The 19,994-nt window shown below is 37.5% G+C and overlaps 2 protein-coding genes across 5 annotated transcripts in view; both read right to left on the reverse strand.

Moving 5' to 3' along the window:
* Positions 1-135: 135 nt before the first annotated feature.
* On the reverse strand, positions 136-4,664 carry LOC127620925 (glutathione S-transferase Mu 3-like). The gene is made up of 8 exons (XM_052094281.1): positions 4,512-4,664; positions 3,175-3,250; positions 3,020-3,084; positions 1,421-1,502; positions 1,195-1,292; positions 988-1,083; positions 754-864; positions 136-631 (listed from the first exon to the last, which is right to left on the reverse strand). The coding sequence occupies exons 1-8, from the start codon at positions 4,653-4,655 to the stop codon at positions 536-538; spliced, it is 768 nt and encodes a 255-aa protein (XP_051950241.1). The 5' UTR covers positions 4,656-4,664; the 3' UTR covers positions 136-535.
* Positions 4,665-7,000: 2,336 nt separating this feature from the next.
* LOC127621123 (AMP deaminase 2-like) overlaps positions 7,001-19,994 on the reverse strand; it is a 38,289-nt gene continuing 25,295 nt past the window's right edge. For 3 of the 4 annotated variants that reach the window (XM_052094585.1, XM_052094586.1, XM_052094587.1), the window contains 6 exons: positions 12,938-13,064; positions 12,142-12,305; positions 11,398-11,518; positions 10,782-10,955; positions 10,472-10,582; positions 7,001-8,757 (listed from right to left, as the gene is read on the reverse strand). In XM_052094585.1, the coding sequence (XP_051950545.1) occupies positions 8,542-8,757; positions 10,472-10,582; positions 10,782-10,955; positions 11,398-11,518; positions 12,142-12,305; positions 12,938-13,064 (913 nt within the window). In that variant the 3' untranslated portion in view covers positions 7,001-8,541. Of the gene's footprint in view, positions 8,758-8,875; positions 9,313-10,471; positions 10,583-10,781; positions 10,956-11,397; positions 11,519-12,141; positions 12,306-12,937; positions 13,065-19,994 lie in introns of those variants that run through there. The other variant, XM_052094588.1, reaches the window with a different exon arrangement.

Below are 19,994 nucleotides of genomic sequence, written 5' to 3' on the forward strand. Positions count from 1 at the left end.
TAAGAGTTCAACCAGTCCTATAATATGAACTATATATGTCTATGAAACTGAGTCAGAAAAATATTTTGTTCCTCAAATATTAAAATCAAATGTTATCGTCAGTGAAGAACAAACATGAAAGGCTCTCTGATTTATTGACTCAAAAAAGTATTGCATTTAATGCTCTCCTCCCCCCCAGTTGTAATGTAAGGAATTCAAACAGCAAAATCTCTTTTAAAAGAGTAAAAGGCTTTTTCTTTTCATGGAATCAAAATATGGTGCAACACTTGCCAATGAATGGTTTTAATTCAAACAAGTGCTTTTCAACTACACTATTTCTATAGACAACAACAACTAATATTTCTTATAGTTTTGTAAAATCAGTGCCTATGCCTAATGCTTATAATGTGACCTGTAACAAATTATCCTTACATCGCTCACTTATCAGAAAGATTTAAAACAGTGGTACCAAAAAATAAATCACCACAGGTGCACTTCAACTCAGATTTAATTACCTAATACTATAACAATCAAGAAAAAAAGAATCCTGTCATTTTCACTCCTTCTTGTTTCCCCATTTTGCCATCTTGTTGTTCACAGGAGCTTTTATGAACTTGCTTGACTTCATGTATGCGGCAATCTTCTCCAAACTCTGGCAAGGAACAAAATTCAAATCTGAGTGAGTCACATTCCAGTCCATCCTTAATAGTTAAAGCTAATGTGAGACTATCAAACCCTTTTTGTCTGATAAAACCAAATGTCTGTGATTCAAACCTCAAAACGATCCAAAAAACATCGTAGGTTTTTGCAGTCATCCAGGCATGGGGCCTCAAACATACGGTGTTGATCCAACAACTCATACATGATGAAGTCCACAAATGTGATCTAGAGGATGAGAGATTAGTGGAATGAGCATGCCAAACATTTTTTTATAGAATATACTGTTATTTTCTGCTACTTCAAAAGGAAAAAATTAAGGATGTGCTTCCGAACATTATCACCGTTTACCTTGTCTCCAGCAAACCACTTCCTGTCCCCAAGAAAGTCCGAAAACTGCTTTAGAGTTCCTGGCAGTGCCTCACTGTAACATGGTTTAATTTTATCCTGTAAACAAATACAAAAGGATTACGCATGACCGATTGTCACTAGTGGAGTATGTCTTCAACATTGTATATGATAAAATGGCACGTGATATAGAAGACTGTGGGCACTCACAAAGTCTCCATAGCAGAGCTGCACAAAACCATTTCTGAAGTCCATCGCCTGATTCTCCAAGATGTCAACTCTCACCTGCTCTTCTTCAGTTTCCCCACCTAAAAAATACAGTACAGAGATAAGTTTAGCATTTCTTCTTGAGAGCTTTAATGCAACACTTTCAGTTATATTCCAAAATAAGCTAAGTATTTTAATGAGAAAAAAGCACCAATTTACGGGAACTCACACAGGTTGTGTTTCCGGGCGATGTATCTCATTATGGCATTGCTTTGGACTATTTTCTTGTCACCGTCCTCAAGGTAGGGCAACTAGTGAAGAGATACTATGGTTAGTTGTTGCATGTTAGAGTGACATGCAAATGTTTGGGCACCCCTGGTCAAAATTTCTGCTGCTGTGAATAGTTAAGTGAGTAGAAGGTTAATTGACCTCCAAAAGGCATAAAGGTAAAGACGAAACATTCTTTTCTAAATATTTAAGCAACAATGGTGTATTATTTTTATTTTGTACAATTTTAGAGTGAAAAAAGGGCAACCCAAGATATTTGAGCTCTCAGATCACTTTTACCAAGGTCTCAGACATTAATTAACTTGTTAGGGCTATGGCTCATTGTGTGAAAAGGCCAGGTGAAGCAAATTTCAAAGATTTATACATACTCCCATCTCCTCAAATTTTGTCCCAACAATCAGCAGACATGGGCTCCTCTAAACAGCTGCCAAGCACTCTGAAAATTTTAAAAAGCTGATGCCCACAAAGCAGGAGAAGGCTATAAGAAGATAGCAAAGCGTTTACAGGTAGCGGTTTCCTCAGTTCATAATGTAATTAAGAAATGGTAGTTAACAGGAACTGTGGAGTTCAAGTTGAGCTCTGGAAGACCAAGAAAACTTTCAGAGAGAACTCCTTGTAGGGTTGCTAGAAAGGCAAATCAAAACCCCTATCTGACTGCAAAAGACCTGAAGGAAGATTTAGCAGAAATATGACCTTCATGGAAGAGTCATGAGAAGAACACCTTTCCTGCACCCTCACCACAAATTTCAGCATCAGAAGTTTGCAAATTAACATCTAAACAAGCCTGATGCATTTTGGAAGTTAAATATAACTTTTGGCCGCAATGAGCAAAGGTATGCTTGGAGAAAGAAGGATGCAGAATTTCATGGAAGGAACACCTCTCCAACTGTTAAGCACGGGGGTGGATCTATCATACTTTGGGCTTGTGTTGATTCCTGTGGCACATGGGAACATTTCTCTGGTAGAAGAAAGAATGGATTAAATTAAATACCAGCAAATTCTGGAAGCAAACATCACACCATCTGTAAAAAAGCTGAAGATGATTGCTTCAACAGGATAATGATCCTAATCACACCTCAAAATCCACAATGGACTACCTTAAGAGGCGCAAGCTGAAGGTTTTGCCATGGCCCTCATAGTCCCCCAACCTAAACATTGAAAATCTGTGGATAGACCTGAAAAGAGCAGTGCATGCAAGACACTCCAAGAATCTCACAGAACTAGAAGCCTTTTGCAAGGAAGAATAGGTGAAAATCCCCCTAACAAGAACTGAAAGACATTTAGCTGGCTTCAACAAGCTTTTACAAGCTGGGAAATGTTTACTTTGGGCCATTTTCCTATTTTGAAACTGTAAAAGATGGATATCAAAAGTAGAATTACTTAAAATATTAAATAAATTTGTCATCTTTATGCCTTTTGGAACTCAGGCCACCTTTTGCTCACTTAGCTATTCTCAGCAACAGAAACTGATCAGGTGTGTCCAAACTTTTGCATGCCACTGTATATTGCAAAAACTAATTAGAGGGTAACCAACTCTCACATTAGGAAAGTTTATTCCAAGTTTGTTTTTCTCATCAAACCAACAGCTTTTGTCGTAGTTGGGAGCTGAAAGGCAAGGATATGAATCAGTTCATTAGACAACAGCGGGACCATATGTCAAATTTATGTGCCTCTGTCATCCTGTTGATCACCAACCTTCACCACAAGAATAGGCTTTCTCCTCATACGTAGTTCCAGTGTATTCCAACAGCAGACGGATTGGTTGAGCAAGCTGTTAAACAAGCGGTTGAATGATATGACATATCACACATTTCAGTTGCCGAAAAAATATCTTCAACACAAAGGGATACAACACAACATTTGCTAGCACAAATACAGTGGATTTTTTCTATATGCAGGCTACCCCCAGAATATACTGGGGGAAACTCAAAATATTATTGTGCAAATAGGAATAAAAATGTTTCAACTTAATTTGACATGTTGGTATGCAACATCTCTAGGCTACTGAAATCCAAGGGCTTGGCGAGTAGAGACACGTTTTCAAAGTTCGAAAGAAAGTAGGCTATCAAATTTAATCTGTAACACCACGGACTCGTTAACTCTTTCCCTGCAACGTATTCGATTATTTAAATAGTATAATATAAAAAAAAAATTCAGATTAAATATATTTGGCGACAAACTGCAGTTTGAACTAGGGTTGCCACCCGTCCCGTATTTAAAGGTAAAATGATGCGCGATTTTTTCCGTATTTAAGATGGTAATGGCGTCACGGTGAAATCAATCCAGATCGCTAATTTAACATTGATATAAATTGGAAAATTTCCTTACGGTGGGTAAGGGACGGTCTGAAATGTCCACACTGTGGAGAGTGTGTGTAAGGGACCGTCCAAAAATGGTGGTAAAACTGTGGTGTTTTTTCTATTTAAAATGTTCAATAAGGTCAAACAATGTATGAATACAATCATAAGGGAAAAATAAAATAAAAATGATAAAAAAAAATAATGTATAAACCATCCAAGATTTACACATAAATAAGATAAAGACAAATAATAATAAAAAAAATGTAATATATATTTTAACGTATAAATTATGTTATCCTTTTTATAAGTTCAGGAAAGTTCTCATTTTAGCATATAAGAAAGATTATACAATTTGTATTAATAACGCATATTAACTCAACGCATTTATTGCTAAAATGGTTGAGGATGGGGTTCGGGCTGTGATCAACGCCATTTATGTGCCCCTTATTTTAAAACTTAAAAAGTGGCAACCCTAGTTTGAACAGACTTAATGCTCGGTGCTCTTCGTCCATGAAATATGTGCATTTAAACAAACTAAGGCTATAAAGTTTAGATTTGGCAGTAGACATAATGGCAAAACAAAATTAATTCAGATCTCACGTGCAGTTCTGTGATGACTTATAGACAAGTTATATAACGGAAATGAGGAAGCAATTAAATTTGATTATATATATATCGTTTTCATATATTTTTTTTTTAACTAAACACTTGCAAATTATAACTGCGTCTTACCCCACGTATATCCCAGTAAGCTAATTTCATTGCCATCTTGTAACAGGAGTGAGCTCCTTCCGCTTCACAATGCAGGAGTGGTGGGCATTCACTAAAGTACAGGGGTTTCAGTACAGCGACGCTAAAGGGGCGTGGCCATAACATAAAACAAATTTCAGGTCATCGCACATGCGCATTATAGTGCCTTCTTTCCGTGGGCGTTTCATATTTTCATCGCGGCCTTCAGATTGTTTACATTGATACTATTGGTACATTAATATTTACATATTTTAGCGTGTGATTTTGGATTAATCTACTTTGCCAAACTGACATATTAAATTTCAACATCAGTTTCTATTAGCGGCAAAAAAGGAAAATAATTCAACCGTTAGCGATGTGGGTTATCATCATCATTCACGTTTCATGATCGGTGACCTATGCAAATTTTGAATTAGGAGAACGCCTACACTACCACGTCACATTTTCACGCTGTACTGAAACCCCATGGAAATAAGTGACTGCCAGGAGTGGTGTGCGCGCGGTTCAGCACTCTGTGCGATGAGTCGTTTACAGCGTTCAATTGGCTTCCTCACAACCAATCACAGACGAGAATATTAGCTCATTTGAATGCGATTGGGTGATGTAAAGTTCAAATTAAAGGAATAGTCCATCATAAATATAAATTGGCATTATATACTCACCTTCATATGGTTCCAAACCAATTTCTTTCATTCTTCTGAGGAACACAAAAGGAGAGCATCATAAGACTTTTTTTCTCTCCATGAAATGACAATGAACAGACTAAAGCTTTCAAGATTCAAAATAGACATACAAGCATAATCAAAGACCCAGTGAAATAAAAATTAAAGTGCTGCTGCTTTTGTCCATGCCTGCTTGTATTAGATTTATGGTAATCTATGCTAGTGTACTTCTAAATGTTGACCAAATTTGTTTTCAGAAGATATAAGCATGCACAATCTGCAGTCTCTGTCTTCCGGCTAAAAAGACTCAGGAATATGCATGAGGTCACATAGAGGTTGAGAAACCTTGTCCAATCAAATCCTTTCTACACTGTAAATCCCAACTCTCTCACTCTTCTTAAAGCTGCACATAAATCTTTTAGTTTAGTCGAGCACAGTAACATGAAAGTTTTGAGTACACTTGACGCAAATGTAGGTGTCGTTCACCTCACTACATAAAAACAAAAAATTGTTTGTGTTCATTAGACTGTTAAATTATATGCTAAGTGCACAATGTATTTTTTGTTAATTGAACTTGACAAATTTGAAAACTTGTTGACTTAACATTGAAAAAAATGTCAAACTAACTATTATATGTGTTTAAGTGTCAAGTGAAAATAACATTTTTATGTTGTTTTGACATTTCTGACCATTTGTGTAGACTCTACACTAAAAATTTGTGTCATAGATGAGTTGATATTTACAGTGTAGATTGAGAATGCACAATCCCCTTACAACTGTTCAGCGCGTCTGGCTGTGTCCTAACTGGTGCTGATCATGGCTTCCCAGGGCACTTTTGAAGGGAACGCAATCCGTGCTGTAGGGTCTTTCCAAGTAGAAAAACGAAAACAAGACTGTTTTCAACTTTCAGCCATCTGAAGCTCTCAGAGTGGAGGGTAATTGTCTTCAAAGGGAATAGGGCATAGGGATAATTTCTTCTGAATGGGACGCACAAACGTGGGAGCTGGGCACAAGGAAAAGTTGCTTGAGTTTATTTATTTGCAGCCGGAGGTTTCCTGCTAGAGTAAGTGTTCTTTATTCATACTGCAATGAGATTCAAATCATCTATATATTATCTTTTACTTGCTTGTTTCTCATTCATCTGCATTTGGTTATGGATTAATGTTTTCAGTTAGATCATTGTTTGTTTCTCAAGTCTTAAGAAAAGCTGGCTGTTATTGAGATTGCTTCTCAAGTTTCCCCAGTGAGCGGCTTTGATGTGAGCATGGTGGAAAGGTGTGTATGTAAACTAAAGCCTACTGGCTATTTATTAGAATGGATCGAGTCCTTTGACATGTTCCGCCCCCAATTCCTGTTTCAGTAGGAAATACATCAAAACACCAAAATAGAACTGAGCTCATCAAGGCACTTCACGGGGGACTTTAAAGGGGACCATATGACTCATATTCTATATTTTAAGTCTTCTGAAATCACACGATAGCTTTGTGTGAGGAACGGACTGAAATTGAAATCATTATTTGCTTAAAATGTTTAACTTCAGTGAGCTGTTTAATCTCTGCGACCGAGTCAGTGACATAAACTCGAAAACCGAACCAGTCTGATTCATGAATTAATAATTTAGACCGGTATTGTGAACCAGGGCATCTGATTCAGTGAAAAGATTTGACTCAAAACAATGATATGTTCCCAAATTGAACATCGCTCAGCAATGACATACATGGAGGTAAAATTCTTCTTAGGACCATTACATTACCATTTTTATTTTATTTATTTTAAATAATTTTCTAGTTTATTAATTGTAGCCTCAAATTAGAATAAAAATAGAAAACATTAGACATAGATACATATAAAATGACTAAACATAAATGCATACAATAATTTAATAACAATTAATATTAAAACAAATGTGGGCCAAACAGTCTGCACCGAAAGCATTTAATGTGTGATGGTGACCGATTTTGTATAACAACCTCAAAAGTCATTGTTAAACAAATTTTCTGAAACTGAAGTGACAGGCAGAATATACTGCTACTCAATAGCTCCATGCTGTAACACTAGAGGGATACAGGTCACAGGAAAAAAGGGTGATCAAAAGGACAGCACACAAAGAAGGTCTGTGTCTTTGTTACCCAGGCCAGGTCAACTTGATGAACAGAGATGGCAAGCTGTCTGGGTTTTCTGAGGCCACAGGGCTTGCTTCTCATTGCCAGGTTCATTACTGGACTGTGGTTTCACCTTTGTTGCTGTCTCAGTGTAAGCTTTTCCATCATAATAATCTACATTTGTACATTTTAATTTCGATCTAGAATATTAAAGCTTATGTATCATCATGCTTATGATTTTATGGTATGAATCAAAAACCAGAATCATTTACATTACATTTACATTTGTCAGATGCTTTTATACAAAGCGAAACACAAATGAGGAACAAAGCAAGCAATTTGTCAAACAATATCAGCGGTATAGCATTGGTAATAACTTTCCATTTCGAAGGACACATTTTTGCTTCACTGACCGATGTTTAGTATCAGACGACGAATAACAAAAACATCCAAAGACTCCCAGAATTTTGAAATGTTTCATTTTTTTTTTAGATATAGAATACAGCAGAAAAAAATAAACTTCACTTTGATATGTCTGATTTACAATAAAAATCAATAATGATTATTCAACTACAGATACATGGTAAAATTACCAATGACACAACAACAGGAAAATAAATAATACCACAACAATAAACACTTTAGAATATAAACTGTTTAAATGAAGAATATGAAACTTAAAAGTTCATTTAAAATTATGCAAGGAAATACTGGCTCATGGCAGAGAAGTGATTGGGTATTTGAGCTCACACATAATAGCCAAGGAACTAATGTTTACGGCTGTTAGTGTTCATAACATGTGTACAAGCTACACCAAATGTTCATTATCAATTACTGAGTTAACCATTTTACTGATTAGAAGGTTAGAAAGGACTGCAGTTTATGGACAGTGTAAGGTCCACATTAATAGAGGATGAGATTTTTCAGGTGTTCTAAAGCTTGACTGTGGGTTCTTCTTGTTCCCAGATTTCAGTTGGTACTCTGCAAATCTTTGATGAGGATTTCGCTAATATCGAAGACAACTGGATTGGAATGCTTTACATCAATCAGAACTTTTAACCTGGGCTTCACTCCCAAAATATCTATAGTACATTTCTATGAAATTTCTCAATAACATCAAATACAATTTCTCAGCACTCAACTGGGTATTTAGTTGAACACTTGCGGAATCAAACCGTTTAACATTTCCCTGATTCAGCATTCAATCAAACTCTGTACTGGTTGAATAATTGAAAGTGTCCGACACCCTTAACGTCTGGCCTGCCCTGCACCCATGGACAGAGCGTCCTGCTCTTCACTGATCTCCAGCTCCTCTGTCCGCACAGCCTGGGTGATCAGATTCAGCTCTTCACACAGCGTCTCAGAACGGTAAGCCACACGGATGTCCGGAACGTTGGTGCGTCTGATGTCGTTGCCCTCTTGGTCCTCTTTCAGATAATGTGGACCCAGCCAGTAGCTTTTAACCTGGACAGAGAACATTTGGATATATTAGTCAAATGTGGTTTCTCTCTGATTTTGTTCACAGAGCACAAAAATTACACGTGCATTCTAAAAAAAATCTGATTAACTGGATTTAAACCCCATATTGGATGTGGTTTGGATCAGGTTTGTTAACATTGGATTTCCAGTGTTTTTAGTTTTGTTTTTGTCTGTAAAATGCATGCTATTTTTACTTAAAGGTGCTATATGTAATATTTTTACTGTACTAAATCATAAAATGACCATAATATGAATGAAGAATTAGGAAACCTGCTAAGTTGAAATACTGGCTTCTGCGATAACAATGCTACAGCCAGTATATTCTACTTTCAAGTTTCCATTCCGGGACGGGATCATTTTTAATGTTTTGGCCTGTGTGATCCCACCCACTGCCCACTCACCAATAGTATTTTGACACTGCCGGGTTGCCAAAACAAGTTTGCAGGCAAACAACACTGCGTGCTACAGTCATGGAAGCCAGAAAGCAAACTGGATCAGAGATAACTGATTCCACCTGACCTAAAAAGCCTCGCCATCCATCTAAAAAAACCCATGAACAGAGATGTAGTAAAACAAGGATAAATATTGTAGATACCTTTGGAAGATGGAGATAGCTTAAAGCCCAGAAATCCTATAAAATGGATGCTGAGTTGGCTAATTTGCATGTCAACATTCTGGCAACCCGCATGATCTTCGAGTCTGGCACAGGGCAGACAACTCTCCAATATTTTGAAGTTGGACTGCAATACCATTTCAAACTCTTGTTGTCAATCTTACATATAATCACCTTTAATCTGACCCATAAAAATCACTTTTGTTGGTATAACCTAATGTATTCAGATGAATAAGTTATTTTAATAGCATTTTAGAATATTGTTTTTTAATAAAACCATTTAATTTAGATGAACCTAACCTGAACCCCTAACCATGAAGCAAATTTTGATAGCTGCACTACTATTCCGTGTAGTATTAAAGTGCAAAAACCTGTGTCTTGATCACTAAATTCCCACAACCTAGTTTAAGCAGCTGCAATCACCATTGAAATAGTGCTAAAGTATTAAAAGTCATTTTTAATTCCTTTTTGCACAAACACTTCTCCTTTCTGGGTAAATTATGGTAATTTTAGATTGCGCTTTACTCATAAAACTCCATGCTTTTTGCTGCCGCAATAAACATTACACCGTTACCTCCCGGGGAAAGCAGGTGGTAAACTGAATTTTATTTAAAGGAGATGTTTGAATACATTTTCTATTGATTATTGCAGCAGAAATTTATCAAATAAGGATCAAAAGATGGAGAAGAGTGTTATAACCTGGCATATATCCAGATGCGCAGTGTAGTCAAGCACACTTTCTGTGTGTTAAAGAGATGATTCAGGTTTCTACATCACAGTAATATAGTAATGCTGTACAGTCCCGGCAAAGTGTGCCAGTTCGCAGTTGTCTGCTGCATTCTCCGTTATATAGCGCTCTGAACTGGCATGCAAAATTGGATTTATGGCATGAAAATTGCATTCAGCACAGACTTTGTGGTTGTGTTTCCTGTGCTGTCTGATCTGCATGATTCCTTTAGTGTATCAGGCGCTAAACAAGAACAAACAGCGCTTTAAGCGGGCGGAATTAATTCTTAGTGCATTTCACCATGAGAAACACAGAGGTGACTTGTGCCACTGCTGAGGTGTAAATGTAGATGTGATCACCTTGTGAGAAAATCCACTCATGAGCACGCTGTTTCGGGCCAGCTCACACATGTCACATGAGCTGAGCTTCCACACCTGAGCGGCAATGCTGTACTCTTCCATTAGCGGCTCCTGGAACAACCACACACCCACAAGATCAAACATATTACAGGCCACATTCAAGGAGTAACAGCTATTCTGAAAAATTATAATTTTAATGTGATCCTTTATTATGTGATCATTTTAATGTGATCTTGCATGAAAAGTAAAGCTTAGAGTATATAACAGTCATGTATATCTCATAGTCATGTAATTGAATTTGCTTTTTAACCTTCGTGAAGTGGAACTGCAGTGGATCATCGGTGGATAAAGACACAATGAGGCCTCTTGACAGGTACTCGGGTAGTGGATTTCGATGGTAACTGAGGAAGAGGCTGTTGTTGCTGAGAGGGGACATGGCGATGCCGATCTGAGCCAGATAATACAGGTACTGCAGGACAGGAGCCTTAAAAATATATACATACATCTCATCATCAGATCTACACAGTGTGAACTGGTAAGCTCTTGACTGTTGGAGTTTACAGAAAAGAATCTGAACATATCCAATGTGAGGAAAAGTGACAGATATGGATTGTACAAGGCTCTGCCTTTAGTACATATGACCTTGAGTCTTTCAAACTCTGACTAGAGTTCAAGAAAGATATTACTGTTAAGATGGCAGTACTCCAGTACGCAATTCAGTGCGGGCCCCTTTAAAAAAAGTGTTATCATAAGGTGTGATATTGGCACATATAGCCTTGGTTTCACACAAACACCACTAACATTGAAAGAAAAATTACAGATGAACATTCTTTCTATTTAAGCAGAAAAGATTGCCATGGACAAGTGGTATTCAATGGAAGTTTCTAGAAGTGAGGATGTGTGAAGGTAAAGTAAAGTGTCTTTACCTTTCTCAGAAGTAGACCATGGGAAATATTCTCAGACAGCATAAAACCAGACACCAGGTGGTGGATAGGCCCAGCCTCTCCACAGTGTGGCCGTAACACAAACGTATTAAAGTTTCTTTGCCTGTTAGGAGGAATAGCTGATATTTAAATACAGTCCTGGAGCAAATATTTTTTTATTTAATATGCTACAATTCAAACCAGTGTACTTGGAAAAAGAACACAAGCAGCAGTTATTGTTTTAACACCAGCAAGATTATGTATTAAACTATGTTTGTCCCAAAACCATTTCTTCTATTTTTACTTACAATTTTTACTTTGCTCATCCAAATATGAAAATTATCTACACAGCAAAAAAAAAAAAAAAAAAAAAGGATTACTTTGTCTTATTTCCATAAAAAATATCTTACCACCCTTAAAACAAGAACAATTTACCTTTTTTACATAGCAGAATGATACAAGATATTAAGTCTGTTTATAATGTTTATAAAGTATATATTTTTACTGGAAATCAATACAAAACTACTCAATAAGAAAATTATTTTTGCAGTGTACTCGCCCTCATGTTTTAAACCCATGTGGTTATTTTGTGTGATGCAAACTGAAGAGAACATTGGAACAATATCAGAGTGAGCACTGTAAATGATGACAGAATCTTAATTTTCTTGGCTGAACTATCCCTATAATTAACTTTATTAACTTAGGGAAGCAAGGTGTACACAGGTGTAGCAGAGATATGATAAGTACCTGCGCAGGTGGTTGAGTACAGTCATATTTGCATACATGTAGTACAGGTAATAGGAGTAAGGAGGATTGTATTCCTCTGTCCAGTGTACAGGTTTTGGACTGTCCAGGTTAAAGATGTGATGCTCAGGTTTAGACTCATCATCCACACTATCAAACCCGACAACCTGAGGGACAACATTCAGTCTCACAATATCACTATTTTTAATGTTATCACACTTGTTTATCATTTGTTGTTATTCATTTCAAGCTGTGCTGGAACAATGGTCCTATGTTATAGTGGTAGGCTGGTGCCCTTTGAGTAAAATAAAGTTCTTACCTTTAGCTAAAGTTGTGATTTTAACCTTTGAAGTTAAACTTTAAATGGTCACCATATATGATTTTCAACTATTTGTTTATTTTCATTTATCACTTTTCATTTGCAACTGATGGAAACACTTATTTTTATGAGTCACTCCTTCTAGAGTTTGAACCTTTGTTTTGCTAGCCTAGATTTTAAACTATTACATCCACCCCACATTCATCTCAGTACAAAGTAGTGACTGTAATGCATAAAACAAACATTTCTTGTCATATAAACAGGGCAATTTAATTATATATTGGATATGTAAAAAAAAGAATACATGTCGTTTGTCCACACTCAATGTTTCAGTTTCAAACTGAAGTTGTCCTGGCTGACATAGTAATAATCGTCAAGCCTCTAGCCTGTTAAAATGTTTTAAGGGTTAAAGGCTCCTCCACAAAAGCACATTTACAATAACAAAGTAGTTTTTTTTAGTGACAAACACGGCATACTCACATGTTGCAGGAAGAGATGCAGCTCTGGGTGACTGCTGGGCAGAACAGTGACCTCAAACAGAGGCATAAAAATATTCTCTAGCATCTCTTGGTAATTAGAGAGCTGTTTTTTGGTGTGGTAAACATCACTACCGTGAAGAGAAACAACAAGTTACTCAGCTTACTCATTTCATGGCTTAAATGTACAACAACACAACCCACACAAATTGACATACAGTACATTATAATGAGCCATTCATAAACAAGATCACTGCTGGGTTAAAAGAAGTCCTATATCTATTTATTTTACAGAAACTGAGTTTCTAAATCTCTGGCCTGAGGGAAGCAAATTAAATTTAGTAAACAGTGGCTGATTTACAACAGAAAGGGCTGACCGGCCTTTCCAAGTTGCCCTTGTCTCATAAAGTTGCATAATATTACATAAGTCAGTCCCTGCTATCTTACTACACATTTTAATCATATTAATCAACCTACCCCAATTAATTACATTAAGATTTCTGTATCAGCATATAATGGAAAAGGTTAAGACAGATTCAATAAAACAAGTGTAAAACATTTTCATAAAAGAAACATCCATATTAAAACTGCGAAGTTTTCTCAGAAAAAACATGCGCTGAAGAGCATGAATGACATAAGTGTTTGCCTCAAAATTTAATTTGTCATCGAGTACTATACCTAAATAATTGTATTGCTTGACCAAATCTACATTTATGACAGCAGGCACAACATTTGCCGGAATCTCTTTAGATTTAGAAACACTGATATTTAAAAATTAAGCATCACACCATTGAATAAAATGATCTACTACTGAACAATGTCTATCATCTAATTCGCTGAGGAGAGACACAATGACTGAATCATCTGCAAATTGAATCATGTGTCTCCCCATGGTCTGGGTAGCTCAGCGAACATTGACGCAGTCTACCACCCCTGGAGTCACAAGTTCGAATCCAGGGTGTGCTGAGTGACTCCAGCCAGGTCTCCTAAGCAACCAAATTGGCCTGGTTGCTAGGGAGGGTAGAGTCACATGGGGTAACCTCCTCGATGTAGTGGGGCACGTGGATCACGGCGAGTAGCCTGAGTCTTCAAATGCTGGGAGTCTCCGCGGTGTCATGCACAATGAGCCACGTGATAAGATGCGCGGACTGACTGTCTCAGAAGCGGAGGCAACGGAGACCTCTGCCACCCGGATTGAGGTGAGTAACCGCCCCACCATGAGAACCTACTATTAGTCCCTATCATTAAGTCCACACCTACACCTACCCCTAACCATTACCATTCCAGGGAACAAAATTGGCACGACACCGGCCAGTAGTTGAAACTGTTGTCACTCTGCAGGTTTCAACAAACAGTCTTTGTTTCAAAGAACTGATGAGGTAATATGCATGCGAAATCAGGTACTAACCACTGTTCAGCGATATTGACATCTTATGTCTAACTTCTATGCTTAATAATTGTTCACAGTTTACATAAGTGATAAGTTTACAGTTGGAACTTAAAAATTATTTGGGGAAAATGAATTAATGTTATTCAATGAAATATGTTATAAATGTATGAATAAATACACATACAATGTTCTTGTAAATTTTACAAGATAAATTATTTCTGATAAATATTTTATCTAAGCTTGATATAGCCTGCTTGATAGCGGTCTGATAACATCAGTTACAGTCATTTACTTAACTTATGTTGGACAAATCAGTTTTTTATACTTGAGCTCAGCATGCTAGCTAGATAACTCATTCATGAAGCCATAGTTAAAGGGATAGTTTACCCCAAAAATTCTCTCATTATTTACTCATCCTCATGTGTATGACAAAGCTTTTAGAAGAATATCTCAGCTCTGCAGGTCCATACAATGCAAGTGAGTGGTGGTAGGGTTGGGAGGGTTACTTTTTAAATGTATTCCACTACAGATTACAGGATACATGCTGTTAAATGTAATTTGTAACATATGCCATTAGATTACTCAATGTCAGTAACCTATTCTAAATACTTCTTCAGCACTGGTAGATTTGTTCACTTGTTTTGACTACAAAAACTCTGCCAGTACATTAAGAAAAAATACACGTTTTAAAATACATTCTCTGAAAAACCTAACTATCATTTGCAGTGTTGTTTCTAAAACAAGATAAATAAAATTTTTCTTATTTTAAGGATTTTTAGATATTTTTACAAGAAAACAATACAAAAATTATTATCAAGAATATGATTTTTGCACTAATATCAAATGTCTTACTAGAAAAAAGAAATTATGATCCAACGTGAATTTTCTTGATACAAAAATATGATTGTGTCTGGTAACATGTGCATGTAAAATGGCTAGAAATAGCATTTTAGCTTAGCATAATGTTGACAATTTACACAAGGTTTATTTCTATTTCTTCTGCTCCAAACTTACTTCAAACGTACTTCTTTATCTGCTCGTATGAATGTAACACATAATAAGAAAGTCTTTCACCGCTGTTTGGATCGCATCATTTATATGTATAATTTTCCATCTGAAAGGACTAAATATTAAATGAAACAAATGACAATAAAATGCAAAGTAAACTCTTCAGTAATCAAAATACTTTTTTAATGTAACTGGATTCTAAATACCAATGATTTAAATTGTAACTGTAGTGGAATACAGTTATTATATTTAGAATTTTAAATACGTAATCCCATTACATGTATTTTGTCACTCCTGAGTGGTGGTCAGTACTTTGAAGGTCCAAAAAGTCTTTTAGTCTAGACTTAAACTGAGAGTGTGTTTGAGTCTGATATAACACATATATGTAATCCAGAAGATTCCAGTGTTTAAATACACTGGCTGGCCAAATAAAAAGTTGATTTAAATAAGTAGATACTTAAGAGCCTATGATTGGATCATTATTGCAGTGATTAATATGTTTCAGCTGGCAACAACTTTTTAACCCTTACCGATGCAGTTTGTAGCTTCTCATTTCTTCGATTAACATTTTTATTGAATGAGGGCACTCCAGCCAACTTCCAATTTGAGTGCCCAATACTTCACACATACTGTAAAACTCTGAACTTCAACCAAAATTCTTGAATCCTAACATACCACCAAAAAACATGGGTTGTGTCTCCATCTTCTGATTGGCATCGCCAGCAGGTGAGCGTGTCTTTAAGACCAAGTCTGTACAATCTAGAGGGGGTCTAATAGATTCTGTGTAAAATCTTGTATTGCATAAGGCGTACCCTTGCATCTTTAGATACAGACTTGATTTTTTTTAGATTCCTAGCCCACACTCCAATATCAAGTTTAAATCTTTCTCCCATAATCTCTTAAGAGAAGTTGAAGCTCCATCCCCCAGAATCTGAATTAATGGGGAGTAATACACTGATGCCTCTTGACCTTTTTCAAAAGCAGTAATCACCACTCCCAGAGTATCTGACGCTTTAGGGGTGTGCTACTCCCAAAAATAGTACAGAGCAGGTGGTCCAGCTGTAAATACCTAAAGAACTGAGATCTGGGAATCCTAAAATTTTGAACCATATTTTCAAATGATCTCAACACTCCACTCTCATATAGGTCACCAAGGGTATTAACCTCCCTCACAATCCACTCTGACCAGCAGGGGACTTATTAATACATCATTTTGGGTTCAGCCATCTGCTTGAGGCAACATTTAAATAAATGTCCAAATTAAACACTCTGGACACTTTTGTCCATACCGTGTGCAAATGCCAGATAACGTGGTGTAACTTAACTTCTCTGGTTAGTTTAAAAGAAGGGCTTTGCAATGGCAAAATAGGGGCAAGAAATTCCTGTTCAATACAAAACCAGGGAGGGGCTCTCTCAGGTGGAAGCGACCAATGAGACAAATGTCTGAGACCGAATGAATAATAATAAAATTATATCTTGGGTAGGCCAAGCCCACCTTTGTCAAGCGGCCTATAACTTGTAATCTTGGACGTTTACAATTCCAAATGAAGGACTTCACTATGCTATCAAATTGCTTGAAATAATAGAGGGGGACATATACAGGGAGAGATTGTAGCAGGTAGTTGGAATACAATTAATTTTAATAACATTAACCTTCCCAATCATAGATAAATGTAATGAAGCCCACCTGCCGACATCAATCGAAAACCTTTTTATTAAGGGGTCAAAATTAACTCACTAAATCACACACATTTCTTGGAATAAAATACCTAAATACTTAATGCCCTGTTTGGGCCACTGGAAGGCACCCGGCTGAAAAGCTGTTACAGGGCAGTACGCTGTCGGAGCCAAAGCTTTGGATTTAGACCAATTGACTCTGTATCCTGAACAGGAAGTAATAATTCTGTGGAGGAGTCGAATAATAAAATATCATCATTTTGCGAAAAGCAAAAGCTGATGCGCCACACCTCCCGCCACCACCCCTGGAAAATCATCTTCCTTTCTTATCGTGGCTGCTAATGGTTCCAGGGCAAGACAGAACAATAATGGAGAAAGAGGGCACCTGGTCAGAGTAAAATAATCTGAAATTAATCAATTTGTTTGTACTGCTGCTATCGGGTGTCTATAAAGTAACTTAATAAAGTACCCATATATTTCCAAAATCTTTAAAAGATAATCCCATTCTGCCATATCAAAAGCCTTTACGCATCAAGTGCGACTACACAAAAGCGACCAGAGTCTGATCATTCGTTACTGATCACATGAGACTGATGAAACTCCTAATGTTATCAGAAGAGCTGCGACCCTGAATAAACCCCACCTGACTTTACTTAATAGGTTAGCCAAACTTTTTGACAATATTTTTACATCTGGATCAGCTGGATCAGAGAAATTGGACAGTAACTTTTACACTCACTTAGATCTTTGTCATTTTTAAGAATTAGACTGATCCAGGCTTGTATTAAGGTTGGAGAAGCTTTCCATTCTTTAATGGTTCACCATTCTTTAATGGTTCCGTCTAGCCCCGGTGCCTTGCCAGTAGGCCAGGGACGGATTATGACCCAGAGGCCAATTATCTCCAAGGGCCCTCCTCCACCCAAAAGTTGTTGTTCATTTTCAGGGTTTTTGAGCGGGGGGGAATCACCAAACTACATCATGCAACCTTAAAGCCCAGGGCCCCCCTGGGCAGTCAAGGGCCCCCTGGTAGTCAGGGGCCCCTGGGCACTGGCCCCATTGGCCCCGGCGGTAATCCATCCCTGCTGTAGGCAAGGTCTTAATTACCTCGCCAAGCTCCTCCAAGGTTATCTCAGAATCAAGAGAATTTCTTTGCTCAGTCTTCAGTTTAAGGAGTTCTAATGGTTCCACAAAATGTCTAATATGTTCAGCAGTAGACAAAGACGTGGAACTATAGATCAAGATAGAATTTTTTAAAAGTATTATTAATATCAATGGCTGAGGTAAATATTACAAAACCAGCAGATGTCACTGAGGGAATGGTAGAAAAAGGCTCTAAATCTTGCCAAAAGCTTCCCTGCTTTGTCTCCTGACTCAAAGTATGGCTGTCTTGACCTGAATAGCCAAAACTCAACCTTCTGTGACAAAATAGTATTATATCTGTATTTCAATGGGGTCAATTCTCTGAGGCCATCAGGTGGCATTCGGTGCTTTGGCTCTGCCTCTGCAAATATTCCCTTCCAATTTTAGATTTTTTGGTGAATGAGGCATACTGTATGATCTGACCCCAAAGAACTGCTTTAAGTGCCTCCCAAGCCACGCCCACAGAGGATACTGAGGACCAGTTGGTCTCCATATAAACATTGATTTCAGCCTTTAACATTTGTTGGAATTCAGGATTTTGTAAAAGGGATACATTAAACTATATGCTAACTATATGATTTCTCTGTATATGGCAACACCTCTAATCTCACCAGTGCGTGATCTGATACTAAGATGATTCCAATTGAGCAGTCAACAACAGATGAAATGAGGGACTTAGATATATATATAAAAAATCTATTCTAGAATAAATCTTATGGATTTTTATAGAAATTTATAGTCCCTATCAGATGTTTCTATACAAATTTTGTAAGGCAGAATTGCACAACAGAAGATAAGCTATAAAACACAAAGAACGTGTAGATTCATCCACATAACTGTCCCGAAGGTGTGTTCCTTCACAAAACAAACTCCAGCCACTAGCGGAACCAGCATAAAAAACAAACCAAAAAAGCTGTTCAGTTTACTGGACAGTCAAATGAATGTTCAGTGAGCCAGCCCATTCGACTGCTACATAAGTTTAACAAAAGACCCAATCACTACAATGTCCTGCAAGAAATTCTCTACAAAACAAACTCCAACCAATAGGAGGCATAAGCACAAAGAATTTGCGCTTTCATTCAGATTCATCCACAGCACTATCCCGAAGGTGTGCTACTACACAAAACAAACTCTAGCCGCTAGGCAGAACCAGCACAAAAAGAAACAAAAAAGGTGCTCAGTTTCCTCGGACGGTCAAGTGAATGTTGAGTGAGTCGTCCACTTGGCTGCAATGAGAGTACCACAAAATAAATTACTCAGTCCATTAACTTTACGAAGGACATCGCTTGCTGGGGACATGTAAATACTTTACGGCCATCCTTAGCATCTATTCTCAATTTAGTCGGGAACATCAGTGCAAAAGCGACCTTCCATTGATGTTAGAGTTTCTTGCATTCCTTGAATCGTTCACGTTTCTCTCTCGTCGAATTCGCAAAGTCTGGGAATAAGAAAATGCAGTGGTTCTTCCAAGAAATCCTTCCTTTACTCCTCGCCTAGCATAACACTAGATCTTTATCGGACGATCTCAGAATTTGGCCAGAATTGATCGGGGCCTGTCTCCCTCAGCAGAGCCAGAACCCTGTGAGCTTGCTCAATTTCCAGTTTATGGCCTGTTATATCAAGCAGACTTGGAAAGAGCCTGGGTAGCTCAGCGAGTATTGACGCTGACTACCACCCCTAGAGTCTTGAGTTCAAATCCAGGGTGTGCTGAGTGACTCCAGCCAGGTCTCCTAAGCAACCAAATTGGCCTGGCTGTTCACATGAGGAAACATAGGGTAGGTTCACATGGGGTAACCTCCTCATGGTCACTATAATGTGTGGTTCTCACTCTTTGTGGGCCACGTGG

Source organism: Xyrauchen texanus, chromosome 27, assembly GCF_025860055.1.
Source record: "Xyrauchen texanus isolate HMW12.3.18 chromosome 27, RBS_HiC_50CHRs, whole genome shotgun sequence".
Lineage (NCBI taxonomy): Eukaryota > Metazoa > Chordata > Actinopteri > Cypriniformes > Catostomidae > Xyrauchen > Xyrauchen texanus.